Below are 14672 nucleotides of genomic sequence, written 5' to 3'. Positions count from 1 at the left end.
AAACAGTCAAGATCCGAGGACCCCCAGGCATACGTCTCCAGATGGTGAAGACATCAGACAGCATCCTGGGGTTGCAAGTGGCCAATAGCCAGGCTCAAAATGCGCCTGGAGCCCGGAGAATTTCGAACATTGCATGCCATCTGTGAGAGTCAAAATACCAGAGTCAAAAGAGGATTCTCTTAGATTTTGCTTGAGTTTTCTAAGGAGAAATAGAAATACAGTGGTACCTTGGTTTACGAACTTAATCCGTTCCGGAAGTCCGTTCTTAAACCAAAACCATTCTTAAACCGAGGCGTGCTTTCCCTAATGACGTCTCCTGCCACCGGTGCCCTTCCACCGTTTGGATTCCGTTCTTAGTCTGAGGTAAAGTTCGCAAACCGGGACACTACTTCTGGTTTTGCAGAGTTCGTAAACTGAATAGTTTGTAAACAGGGCTGTTCTTAAACCAAGGTACCACTGTAATATGTACAGAAATGCATATACTAGGGTAAAGTGTCTATACTAGAAAAAAATAGATTGCAAAAATGAGCCTGTTAGAAGAAACTGCACAGAAGAATGTGGGGGTAGATGCTCAGTGTTTCAGCATCTGCTCAGCATGCAGAGAGTGCCGGGTTCAAGTCACAGTATCTCCAGCTAGAACCAGGAATGTCCCCTGTCTGAAACCCTGGACAGTTGCTACTGGTCAGTGTAGAACAGGGTTTCCCAAACCCTGGGAATCTCCTGCTGTTTTTGGACCAATACTCCCATCATCCCTGGTTAGCAGGACCAGTCATCAGGGATGATGGGAATTGTAGTCCAAAAGCAGGTGGAGATCCAAGTTGGGGAAACCCTGGTATAGATAATACTGAACCAAATGGATCCAATGGTCTGGCTCAGTATAAGGTAGCTTCTTATGCATACCGGGAGAAATTCACACTCAAATGCTGCTGCATTTTTATGAGGACTTTTCAGAAAAATTGCAAGCTGGTGTGCAAAATGGAACTTACAACTGGAAGAATGAAAAGCCAAGAAACACACACACACACACACACACACACACACACACGGATAGATTCACCCCTCACTAGGAGATGGAGAGAAGGAAAACAGGGATATAGTTTCAGCGCTGGCATTGCAACTGACTCAGGTTTACCACGCCAAGAATGTGTGTGCTGGGAGGAGGAAGATGAAGGAAACTGACCACAGTTGTGAAATGGGTGGTTGGTCATATGCAGCTGTAAAGAAAACCTCAGACTCTCTCAGGGACCTTAAATTACATTTGATGGAGAAACTACAAGAGGGAAAAAATGCACCTGAAGAAAGGGGGAAAGAGAAATGCAATATACCCTTCAACCTTTCACAAGTGGAAGCAGGGGGTGACCCTCTTGGGACACCGTCCACTGTTATGTCACACGTCCATGGTGGGAGGGGCCTGAGGCAAACGTGGGTGGAGCAACTACAAATGCAACTCTTTTTTTTTGTACAAGGGATGGAAGGATCTTTGGGCTTCAGTTCTCTCACTTTCTCAGTTTCTTCCAATCTTAAATTCAGTTCTCCATATTCCTACAGCAATTTTCATGCAGATTTTGCCCAATGAACACATTTTTAGAGGTAGCTTTGATTCACGTACACCTTTTTGCAAGCAATTTCCCCTGAGAGAATTCCCTTCTCTCAGTTATTTTCACTAATATCTTCATAATTCTGCACGCCTTCCCTTGATAGATGCACCTTTAGAAACATTGTTCGGTTGGAGAATTGGGTCGCAAAATTCAGATGGGTGAGAATTTCGAAGGAGGGCTGTGCATATATTATTCCGGAAAGTGTGAATTTGAGAGATTCAGTTTTCAGTGTGAACGGAACTGATTTTCTTCTCCGCCCTTGCCTTGTATGGTAGACCATGCTTAAGTCAGAAGCTGCTACACAACTGCTACACATCCTTCATACTAGCAAGCAAGGGACATCTTTGTGGTTCAAAAGAGATTCCAGCCAGGTGGAAAGCACTTGAGGAGACTGGCAAAGAGCATCGCTTGTGGGGAGTCCCAAGATCTGGAAAGAGAGGCCAGGGGGTGCCTCCATTCCCTGAGCCCAAAATTCCATTCCTCTGCACCACCCATTGCTGAAAGTTTGACCCAGTTTGCAACCTGCCTGCACTCCCTGCCTTCCCAGCCGCCCCGATCTTTCTTCAGACCGTGTGACTGACCTTTCAAAGATAAGATCTCCCTGCTTTCTTGTGGGGCTGCCTTGAAAAGTAGCCTGGAAATGTCAACTTGGTGAAGAATGCAGGCAGCACGTTGTTACATGAGGTCCAAAGATCAAATCGCATTGCCCTGGTCTTACAAGATCTGCATTTGCTAGCTATCAGTTTGCCAGCAAAATTTAAAGTGCTAGTTTCAGCTTTAAATCATCACAATCCTTTGCATGTTTAGAATGTGGCCATACCAGCAGCTATTCCATCAGGCTTGGCAACAAAGGAAATATAGGGAAGCAGGTCCTGTTCATCTGTTCTGCTTAAGAGACCGGCAATGGCTTTGCTCTCTTTCCAATTTCATAAGAACATATGACGAGCTCTGCTGGATCAAGCCATGCATCCTGTTCTCACAGTGGCCAACCAAATGATGATGATGATGATGATAATAATAATAATAATTTATTTATATCCCGCCCTCCCCAGCCGAAGCTGGGCTCAGAGCGGCTAACAACAATAAAAGTAACACAATTTACATAAAATCACAATCAATTAATTGAAATGCATTCTAAAATCAACTCATTGTAAAATCAATTCAAAATCAAATTAATGGCAACCATTGGGCTAGAGTTCTGTGAGGATTACTGAAGGAGGGGGTCAGACTGTGCCTTGGTCAAAGGCCTGGTGGAACAGCTCTGTCTTGCAGGCCCTGTGGAAAGATGTCAAGTCCCGCAGGGCCCTAGTCTCTTGTGACAGAGCGTTCCACCAGATTGGAGCCACAGCCGAAAAAGCCCTGGCTCTGGTTGAGGCCAGCCTAACCTCCCTGTGGCCCAGGATCTCCAAGATGTTTTTATTTGAAGACCGTAAGGTCCTCCGTGGGACATACCAGGAGAGACGGTCCCGTAGGTACGAGGGTCCTAGGCCGTATAGGGCTTTAAAGGTTAAAACTAGCACCTTAAACCTGATCCTGTACTCCACCGGGAGCCAGTGCAGCTGGTATAGCACAGGGTGAATGTGATCCCACAGCAAGGACCCCGTAAGGAGTCTCACCACGGCATTCTGCACCCGATGTAGTTTCTGGGTCAATCTCAAGAGCAGCCCCACGTAGTCTCCAACCAAGCCCCAACCAAGCAGGGTCCAAGCAATGTTGGAGGCAGTGGTTTGTGTCCAATGAATGCTAGCCCTACCCAGAGCAGACTCGCTGAATGCAGGCGAAACCAGCTAGAGCAAATTCTTCTCCAAAGAGTTTCTCTTCAGGTTCTGCAGCTCTAATCTACAGAGGAGCCTGAGTGTCTAATGGACATTGAGGTCCCAAATCATCTGGAAGCTGCCAGGCTCACAAAGGCTGCTCTAGGAGAAGAGCTTGCAGTTGGAATAAAGAAAAGCCCATTCACAGAATCACAGAATCGTGGAGTTGGAAGAGACATCAAGGGTCATCTAGTCCAAACCCACAGCTAAAGAATCCTTGACAGAATACAACCTCTGTTAAAACAGCTCCAATGGAGGAGCGTTCACCAGCTTCCGAAGGAATCTGCTCCACTGTTGAACAGCTTTCACCACCAGAAAGTTCTTCCTAATACTGACCCCCAAAGCACAGCTGTCTTGGGATCACTGCAATCCTGTTGCTCACCCCACCCCGGTTAATGGCACACCCTCCTCAGGCAATGGAAGCTGCCCCACCTAGCCATTTAATTAACCTCTTCCCAGGTTGGGTCTCTTAATCATCAAAGGATGGGGAGGGAGGCATACCAGCTACGTGACAAAGCACCGCAGGGAGCAGCAGGGAGAGGAGGAGGAAGAACAGAAAACAAACTGCCTGATATCCCATCATGAAACCTCAGAAGGTGCTGTTTCTTCCTTGCCTCGGGCTATCGCAGCCACCTCTGCCTGCTGGAAGGCAGGGTCTGTTCGAAGCGGTGACCCAAAAACAATTCAAATTTGTGTTCTGTCAGAGGGAAGAGGAACCTCAGGCCACGTTTGGCCCTCTAGGGCTTTCTGTCTGGCCCGCAGGACTCTCCCCGTGGCCCACCGCTTACGGTACGGCCTTGCTTCCCCACTTGAGTGCTTGGGACATGTCCTTAAATGCCTCTTGCTTGCTTGCAAGGGTAGAAAGAGGGGTGCGTAGAAACCAGCCTTCATTAACATTTACTGCCCCGCCCACTTGTTCCTCTGGCCCCACCCACCAGCGGTGAATGGCCCCTGGAAGGTTGTCTGGAAGGGAATGTGGCCCCCTGTCTATAAAAGGTGGCCCACTCCTGTTCTGTCGTCTCCAACCTCCATCACTTCCCCGATCAATACAATGACATGCTTTACAAACCAGGACGGATGAAAGATCGTTTGACCAATTCTGCAAGGCTTAGTGGGTTAATTGAGTCATCTACTGAATGAACGTGCCTGTGGGTTAACACAGCAGGTCGTAGCCATCATCACACAGATAGCTCAGTATTGTCGACACGGACTGGCAGGAGCTCTTTGGACATTGAGAGAGGGGACCATTCCTAGCCCCTACCTGGAGATGGCAGGGATTGAACCCGCGCCCTTCTGCATGCAAAGCAGATGCACTGTAGCTGATGCAGTGGTACATCTGTCCATGTAAACATGCTGTAAGCAAAACAGACCCCAGTTAGGGGAGATGAGCTGTTCTGTGGCTCCAGTAAGGAGAGTTTCCTTTTCTTTTTTATAGGGTTGGAAGCCCAGACTTGCTGACTAGAAGCTGCTATACAGGCCTAATTTGGGGATATTCTGGAGGATGAAAAGCCCACTTCATTAATGTCTTGGCTTTCCATCTCCCAGCTTTATGATTCCAGGATGCTGGCTGCCAATTAAACCGTCACATTCCCCATAATAATATAGAGAGGGGGCAAAGCGGTCTCTTGCTCTGTGAAGTGCGCCTGGAGCCAATTGGCTCTTGGTGTTTTTTGGAGCTGTGCTTTACGATCCCAGTCCTGGAGTTCAGCCTTGCCAGAAGGAACGGTCGGGTTTTCCAAAAAGCCCCCCAAACAGAAGCAGCTGGGTCTGTTCTAATGATGCTTGATGCTGACAACTATCTCATAGCGGAGCCAGATCTGATCCGATGCTGCCAGCTAATCTGAAAGAGTGAGGCGGATGGAGCAATAATTTATCTACTTGTGGGCCTCCCTGCTGTGATGCGTGGCAAAAGCGGCCGAGATCGAGCAGAGGAAGGCACAGAGGATGAAAAGTGCACCTCTGGCTGTGAGCCAGGGATGGCTAAATAGATCCTGCATGTTCAAAGGCAGCCTATCTCTGAATACTGATTGCTGGAGAATAACAGCAGGATAGGGTGGCTGCCTTCGTGCTCTTTTTTGTGGAAGCCACTGTGGGAAACAGGACACTGGGAGGAGATGGAGACTTGCTCTGATCCAGCAGGACGCTTGTTCAGTGACATAGCGTGGGTTGCCAGTGCCCGGGGAAAGACAAGCTACAGACATCCAGGCACCCATCGAAGCTCAGTTAGACATGGAGGGCTGTACTCATCCTTTGTTTTCTCATTTCTGCTGGTCAGGATACCCCTCCCCCCACCAATCCTCTCACACTACTGCAATTCTCAGAGGGATTGATTGTTAAGCCACTCTGGGAATTGTAGCTCTAAGAACTCTCAGCATCCTTAACAAACTACAGTTCCCAGGATTCTTAGGGGGGAAGCCATGACTCTTCATAGTGGTATGATACCACTTTAAAAGTGGACCTTAGGCTGGTGGCTTCTCTAGCTGACATCCAGACACAACATTAGCTGAAGGAATGTGTTGCTTTTTCCTGTAATCTTTTTAATTATTATTTTTATTATTACATTTTCATCCTGCCTTTCGTCCAAGCAGCTCAAGGGTGGTGTACATGGTTCCCACCACTCCCCCATTTTAGTCTCACAACAACCCTGTGAGGTAGTTTAGGTTGAGAGATCGCAACTGGCCCGAGGTCACCGAGCTGGGAGGGGGATTTGAACCCAGATCTGCCAGGACTTAAAGGTAAAGGGACCCCTGACCATTAGGTCCGGTCGTGGCCGACTCTGGGGTTGCAGCACTCATCTCACTTTCTTGGCCAAGGGAGCCGCGTACAGCTTCTCCTTGCACTTTTTGGTGTGCTTTCAAACTGCTAAGTGGGCAGGAGCAGGGACCGAGCAACGGGAGCTCATCCCATCACAGGGATTCGAACTGCTGACCTTCTGATCGGCAAGCCCTAGGCTTTGTGGTTTAACCCACAGCGCCACCCACGTCCTTGCTAGGACTTAGTCCAGCGCTATAAACGACCATGCCACAGAAGTAACCCTGAGGAAATCTGAGCAGGTCTCTCTACCTGCCAGGGAGACACAATATCAGTTGTCTCCATGACCTGCTGCCTGCCTTTCAAGCATGTGGGAAGAAGTGCAGACAGGAGCTTTGGAGAGGCAATATTTGTTGTGACCATGTAAAGGAAATGAAGAGTTAAATTCAACCCTCCTCATCCCCCCACCCCTATAGTCCTGAGGGTGCTCAGGCTTCCCCAGCAGCTGAAGTTTACATAACAAAAAACCCTGCAGTCAATTCCACTCACATAAGTGCCACGCTGAGTAATTTTGTAGCTGCTGCTACAGAAGTCTTGTTTAGCCCTTATAGTTTTGGTGCAGCAGCTCAGTTTTGTCTCTCTCCCTCTCTCTGTATGTGTAATGTACTTCTGCTGCCCGGCTAAGGGTTTCTGTTGCAAAACACAGCTGCGTCAGCCCAGTGCTCTGCGTTTCCATAATAGCAGGCAAATGGGTGGCAGAGGGCAATCAACAATGCAACAGCAATGTGGGCAGCCAGAGGCGGGAGGAATCCCGGCACAGCGCCAGAGCTGTGAGCTCCATCCCCTCTTGGGTGTCAGAAAACAAGCACAGAAGCAGCTCGGTTTCCAAGGCACCTAATAATAATAATAATAATAATAATAATAATAATAATAATAATAATAATATATTATTATTTATACCCCACACATCTGGCTGGGTTTCTCCAGCCACTCTGGGCAGCTCCCAACAGAATATTAAAAACACAATAAAACATCAAACATTAAAAACTTCCCTAAACAGGGCTGCCTTCAGACGTCTTCTAAAAGTCAGATAGTTGTTTACTTCCTTGACATCTGATGGGAGGGTGTTCCACAGGGCGGGCGCCAATACCGAGAAGGCCCTCTGCATGGTTCCCTGTAATGTCACTTCTTGCAGTAAGGGAACCGACAGAAGGCCCTCGGCGCTGGACCTCAGTGTCTGGGCTGAATGATGGGGGTGGAGACACTCCTTCAGGTATACTGGGCCGAGGCCGTTTAGGGCTTTAAAGGTCAGCACCAACACTTTGAATTGTGCTCAGAAATGTATTGGGAGCCAATGCAGGTCTTTCAAGACCCGTGTTATATGGTCTCAGCAGCCACTCCCAGTCACCAGTCTAGCTGCCACATTCTGGATTAGTTGCAGTTTCCAGGTCACCTTCAAATGTAGCCCCACATAGAGCGCATTGCAGTAGTTCAAGCGGGAGATAACCAGAGCATGCACCACTCTGATGAGACAGTCCACGGGCAGGTAGGGTCTCAGCCTGCGTACCAGATGGAGCTGGTAGACAGCTGCCCTGAACCCAGAATTGACCTGCGCCTCCATGGACAGCTGCGAGTCCAAGATGACTCCCAGGCTGCGCACCTGGTCCTTCAGGGGCACAGTTACCCCATTCAGCACCAGGGAGTCCCCCACACCTGCCTACCCCCTGTCCCCCCAAAACAGTACTTCTCTCTTGTCAGGATTCAACCCTAACCCTCTGCTCATTCTCTGCTGGCCTTTCCTTGCAACTCAGGCCCAGCACCCAGATGACACCCTCCAGACCTCTCTAGCTGGCCCTCAGGACTCTTCCCCAGGCCACACCCCCTCCTTGGCCACACCCACCCTCCTCAAGCCACACCCCTCTAACTAGCCTTGCTCCGGACCCTCCTTGAAGGTTTTTGCCTGGCTGGAATGGGCCCTTGAACTCTTGCTTGGACAGAGAGAGAGGAATGTACAGAGGTAAGAATTTCACAGTCGTTGCTCTGCCCGTTTCTGCCTCTGGCCCCACCCACCGCCAGCATGTGGCCCTTGGAAGGTTACCCAGAAGGAAATGTGGCCCTTAGTCTAAGAAAGGTTCCTCATCTGTGGAGTGAATCTTCATGTTAAGGAAAAGCCGGGTATACATAATAAAATGATACTGAGTGCAGTTCTTAAGAATTTTACTGCCAGATAAACACACTTTTGTACGCAGTTTTGACAAATATGCACATTCCCCCCTCACTATTTTCCCTAACTTATATGCACACTTTCCCCTAATATATACTTTTCTGTACACATTGCTTGAATGGAGAATAATTGCACTTCAACCTTCCTCTGCATGTCTCCCAGCTACGGACGAGGCCTGAGCTAAGAAATGCAACCCCTTTTTTTGTTCCTTTCCCCTCACAGTATATATTGTTTTTGTTCAGTTTTCTCAGTAAAGCGTTGTCAGGATTTCTTTTCTCTCTGGGCACTGTCTGGGTTATTTAAGTGGTGTTGCTAACAGGAGGAGCCCCCGAGATTTGCAGGAGAGCAGAAAAACCTTTCGGGAACTGTACTCCTCAATATCTAGAACGCACCAGATTGTCAAAGTCTGCTTTAGGTACACAACCGAGTTCCTTGTGATTCACATCACCGGTTGCAAAATAAGTTGTATTTCCACACTGCACAAAAAGGGTCTGGCTGCATATTAGAACCAGTGTTGCTATGTTTTCAAAACTGACCTGCCTTGTATCAGGGTCACAACCTCCAGGTCAGCCCCTGATAAATCTGAGGACCTTTCAGACCCCTTTGAAGGATTTTGCTGAGTGATAGAGCCCATGCTTTGGAAAAGGAAGGCCCACAAGGTCAATCCATTCATTGCTATCTCCAGTTAAATGACCACATGTTTATTTATCAAGAAGTGGGGTGTGTGAAATCTCCCAAAAGGATGTTACTTTTTTCTGTATGCCACAACAGCTGCGAGAATATTACTAGCAAAGAATTGGAAGAAACAAGATTTACCAACTATCGAAGAATGGCAGATGAAGATGATGGACTATATGGAACTTGCCAAACTGACCGGGAGACTCTGAGACCAGAGAGAAGAGACGGTGGAAGAAGATTGGAAGAAGTTTAAAGAACATTTGAAAAAATATGTTAATATTTAAATCTTAGAATAGATTTGGAAGTGGATATAGGCTGTAGGGTTAGAAGTAGAAGATAGTGTATTTTAAAATAGTATTATTTGTAAGTGATAAAATGTGAAGATTTTATGGCAAAAGTAAGCGTGATCAAAAAATGGTTCAAAATTATGATATATGTAAACTACTAAAGATGAGGTAAAATGAAAATCAGATAGGGGGGACTTGGGGAAGCCCACCTAACAATGTTTAGAAAAAATAAGGATAAGAAAAGAATTTGTTTGTATTGTTTGTTTTTCTGTTTGTGTTGTTTAGTTGTGTTATAAAATGAATTAAAAAAATTTGAGGGGGGGAAAGTGTTTCCCAAAGGGAGCAGTACTACCTGCCGGGGGGGCAGTGGGGTTATTTAGGGGGCAGCTAAGAGGCAAGTGGGTGGCAGGGGGGCATTGGAGGTGTAAACGACTATCAGACTTTGGAAAGCATGTATCACTGGATCAAGTCCCTTAGTTTGGCTGAATTCATTAAACTAAATAGTTTTAATTGGATTCTGAATAAGTGTGCAATTAACTGTTACTGTTTTGAATTTTATTGTGCTGTTATCTTTCTCAGCAGGTTGTCCAAACTGCAATTCTGAATAATAATTTATAGGGTTGGCGCCAGTGAGGATGACTTTCTGGCACCAAGGGGGTGGCAGCCCCAGGGCTTTTTGTCAGCCGGAACTCACCGGAACTCAGTTCCGGCGCCTCTCAGGTGGGCACCATTGCCATTCTAAGAGAACAGGGGAGGCGTTCATGGTGAGTTCTGGCTCCTCTTTCCCCAGAAAAATAGCACTGAGTAGCCTCAAAGTCTTGAGAACCACTGAGAACAAAATGCATAGAATGCCAAATTAAAAAGCCCTCTCTAAATGGTGAGAATTAGCAGGAACGTCTCCTGTCCAACTTTACACGTTCAACGAGTTGTTCTCAATTCCCACCACCACCTGCAAAGTCTCCTTCTCTTTTATTTTTATTACATGATTACATTATTCTTACATGGGTTGTATCCAATGTCTGAACAAACCCCTCTGAAATCAACAGACCAGTGGCGTAGCGTGGGTTGTCAGCACCCGGGGCAAGGCAAGCAATTTGCGCCCCCTAACCCGTGGATTTGTGCCCCCTAACCCTAACCCCCAGATGTTGCGCCCGGTGCGGCCGGCCCCCCCTGCACCCCCCACGCTACACCACTGCAACAGACTTAAGTGAGTCATGGCTATTAATTCCAATGGGTATACTCTGACTAGGACCAGAATACAACCCATACTATTTAAAATCAGTCTGAGGTCAGTTTGAGATCAGCTTCAGTCACATAGAAATCAATGGTCCTTACTAACTAAGGTTCCTTAATTTCAATGAGTCTACTCCCTGCAGGACTAGCATCGGCTATAACCCATTATTATGATTTATATTTATTATTAACAACATTTATTATTATTGATATTATTCTCTTTACGTGTTCAAGCAGTCGTGCATCGCAGGGGGTTGGGGGGTTGGATCAGGTGAACCTTGGGGTCCCTTCCAACTTTACAATTCTATGATTCTCGATGTCTCCTAATTTATTTTGATTCAATATATCTATAGCTCATCGTTCCTCCAATGAGTGCAAAGCAGTGTCTGGGGTTCTCCCTCCCCCCCATTTTATCCTCACAACAGCCCTGTGGGGTAGACTAGGCTGAGAGATAGTGACTGGCCCAACTTTCCCAGCTGAGTGGGGAATCAATCCCTGGTCTCCCCAGGTCCTAGTCCGGCAGTCTAACCTCTACACCACACTGGCTATAATTCCTAGCAGGAACCATCTGAGCAGGGATGTCTTGTTTACCAGTAGCTGTGGAGCTGTCGGTGGTTTGCCCACAAAACAACATGTGGCCATGTCAAATTCCACAGCAGATGGGACTTATCTTCTAGCAGCAAGCTGTTTGGCTTGGACTAACTGAAAGGGACTTTGCCAAATGTTCAGAAACTGTCTTATTAGCCTGTTAAAAAGCACCTTAGTGCTTCAAAATGACCTGTTGACTGAGAATTCAGCCCAATTTGCTTGCACAAAACTTGCCGGTCAGATTCCATTGGTGATTTACCAAGCGTTCTTTCCAGATATGTTTGCAGAGGGGTTCAACAGTGTTGCCTCGAGAAACCTTAACACACATCTCCCCATCACTTTCCTTATTGCAAATAAATAAATAAATTCAGCTTTGGTGGGAAATCTCCAAAGCAACTTTCATGGCACAGCCTAAATTTCCCGAGACGTGATGAAATCACACCTGCAAAATAGCATCAAGTCTCTGGAAGCATCCTTGAGTCGCCCATCGAGACGCAACCCTCTTAACGCTCACCCACCAAAACAAAGTTGTAAAATACACGTCACTGCATTGGCCTGCATTCCTCTGGTGGTGGGAACCAAGGAAGCAGAGACTGTAAGTTCACTGGGGCAGAGATTTGTTGTTTGTTTGTTTGCCTACGTGACTCTCTGCAACGTTGCGCATGTGGCCGGCGCTGCGTAAATAACAGACAGTATCTTTTCATCTCGGTTTCTCTGAGAGTGTCACACTCCTAAATGTGAGCATAGGGGCAGTGAGAGGGGGGGTGCGTTAGGAAAATAAGAAGAGGCTGTCTCAAGAAGAGGCAGTGTGGTGCAGTGGTTAGAGTGTCAGACTAGGACCTGGGAGACCAGGGTTCAAATCCCACCACTAAGCCATGAAGCTCACTGAGTGTAATCTTGGAAGCCAAACACAGACTCCCTGCCCAGCCGACCTCGCAGGGTTGTTGTGGGGGACAAATGAGGAGAGGGAGAACTACATATGCCACTTTGAGCTCCTTGGAGAAAAAGATGGGATATAAATGAAATAAACAAATACAGTGGTACCTCGGATTAAATACTTAATTCGTTCCGGAGGTCCGTACTTAACCTGAAACTGTTCTTAACCTGAAGCACCACTTTAGCTAATGGGGCCTCCCGCTGCTGCCGTGCCGCATGAGCACAATTTCTGTTCTCATCCTGAAGCAAAGTTCTTAACCTGAAGCACTATTTCTGGGTTAGCGGAGTCTGTAACCTGAAGCGTATGTAACCCAAGGTACCACTGTACAGCACATTGAAAGTTAATGGCTTCCCCCAAATAATTCTGGGAACTGTAGTTTGTTATGGGTGCTGGGAATTGCAGTTCTGTTAGGGGTGAACTACAATTCCCAGGACCTGGGAGATCAGGGTTCAAATCCACACTCAGACCTGAAGCTCACTGGAATCCAGTCACTGCCTCTCAGCTGAAACTCCCTCACAGGGTTGTTGTGGGGATTGAATGAGGAGGGGGAATAATCCTACCATGTTGTAATAACCTGCAGTTTTATAAGAATATATATTTAAAGTAGAAGAATAAATGAGCAAATTGAGTTAATTTGGATATGCAGAGGATATTAAAAAATAAATTTAAGGAACCGCACAAAGAGGGGGAAGGAAGTCAAGTTCTGAAATGCTAAAATGATTGAAAAATTAGTGAAATGTATAAACTTGAAAAGTATAAAAATATTGAAAAATAAAATAAAATAAATGAGGAGCGGGGAAGAACCATGCATGCTGTTTTGGTCTCCTTGCAGGAAAAGAGGGTACTGTATATAAATGCAATAAACAAATAAATAATAGAAGTTATGCACCCTTTCTTTCCCTTGGCATTTCCTAGGAGAGAAAGCTCAGTTGTGTGCGAAAGCAACTCCAGGAAATATTGACTTTGGAGAGCACCCAACGCACCTTTTTCTTAAAAATATATATTTAAATAAATATATAAATATATAAATAAATATATAAATAAATAAAGAAGCAGCAAAACTCAGAGCTGGAGGAAAACAGACGCTCTCCGTAGCCAGCCACTCACTCACCTCTTTGAAGGAGGGTTTGTCCCAGCGCAACATGAAGCCAGAGAAGGAAGAGCAGAGCTCTGGAACTCATAGCAACTCCTGCGAGCGCAGCTACCTTAAACCCAGAACCTTGACGCCGCCGGAGAGACAGAAGGGAAGTCTGGGCGCAGTCATGTTAAGAGGACCACGCAGAGAGAATTCAGATTGGTGCTTGCTGTGCCACTCTCGCCTTGAGCTGAGATGCCCACCCTCCCCAGACTTTGCGAAGAGAGAGAGAGAGAGGAGAAAAATCTCCCTGCTCTCTTGCGAAATATCCAAGTCAGTTTTTTCCTCCGTCTCTCTCTCTCCCCCTCGTAAATCCTTTCTGACAGGAGTGGCTTGCAGAACAACACACACCCCCTCCTTCTCCTCTTGTGGGTGCTGCTGACTTTTTTTCTTTTTAAAAAAAAGTTAGGCCAGCCTCCGCGGACTGGCGGACAGCTAAAAAGCAGGCATGGTCAGGCCAGTCCCTTGGGATGCTAGCCTTGGAAAAAGAAAAAAGAGAAAAAAGTTCCTGTGCTTTGAGTAGAGTTGCCAACTTCCCCCCTGGATTCTGTAGTTGTGTCTGGAGCAGCGGCTCGATTTGAGGCAATTAATAGGCAATTAATGTCTGTGCTTCAGGGGTTGTTTTAATGTTTTTTTTTGGGGGGGTACTTAAATTGCATTAGGAAAAACTTCACATTTTTTTAAGTGTCACCTGCTAAATGCTGTAAACCCAGCTGTTGTTCCTCTGCAAGAAAGGTTCACAAATGGTTGTCAACTTTTTCCTCTGGCAAAGCTCCAGTGCCTTTAGCAATTGAAAAAATTGGCAATTGTTGCCTTTAAGACACACAGGGATTTTTTTTTTAAAAAAAATAATTGGTAGCTGGTGAAGTTCCCTGGTGTTGTTTGCACTAGTCTACCTGCTACACTTCTAGCAGGTACTTTTAAATACACAGGAACCTGGCTGGTTTAAAAAAGGTGGCAAACCTACAACATGACCTGGTGCAACTGAAACCTGTGTGTGTGAGAGAGAGTGTGTTTCTTCTCTTGGAGGTATATTCCCACTGATTTCAGTGGGGTTTTACTTCCCAAGAGACTACACGTGTCATCACGGTCCTGAGGTTGCCAACTTTCCCCTGTGGCAAAGCTCCTATGCCTTCAGCACCTAGGGAAGTCAGTGTTACTCATCAGGTGAAGCTTTTCCTGGCATGGAGACACAGTGAGGGCACAGGATGGATTTCTGCTTGCAATACAACTGCCTTAATGCATCGGAGCCCTTTCTGAAAAAAAGTTGGTAGAATTTTGGGCAAAATTGATAATCTCCCTGGGAGTGAAGCCTGGCTCCCTTCCACTTCCCTTCTGCCTTTCCTCCCAATATATCCCAAGGCCCTTGACTTCCCTTTTAAAGGAGAGAAATCTTTCCATATCTGCGGCTTGTTATTCCGTGCTAC

At 46.6% G+C, this 14672-nt stretch overlaps 1 protein-coding gene across 1 annotated transcript in view; it reads right to left on the bottom strand.

Moving 5' to 3' along the window:
• Positions 1-13547, bottom strand: part of VWA1 (von Willebrand factor A domain containing 1) — a 39230-nt gene extending 25683 nt beyond the window's left edge. Inside the window, exon 1 of the mRNA XM_083628763.1 lies at positions 13222-13547. Coding sequence (XP_083484889.1) covers positions 13222-13291 — 70 coding nt within the window. The 5' untranslated portion in view covers positions 13292-13547. The remainder of the gene's footprint in view (positions 1-13221) is intronic.
• Positions 13548-14672: the final 1125 nt, after the last annotated feature.

This window comes from Podarcis filfolensis (assembly GCF_964270895.1).
Source record: "Podarcis filfolensis genome assembly, chromosome: 8".
Classification (NCBI taxonomy): domain Eukaryota; kingdom Metazoa; phylum Chordata; class Lepidosauria; order Squamata; family Lacertidae; genus Podarcis; species Podarcis filfolensis.
The sequence above is the reverse complement of the archived record's forward strand: the minus strand, read 5'-3'. Positions and strand labels throughout refer to the sequence as shown.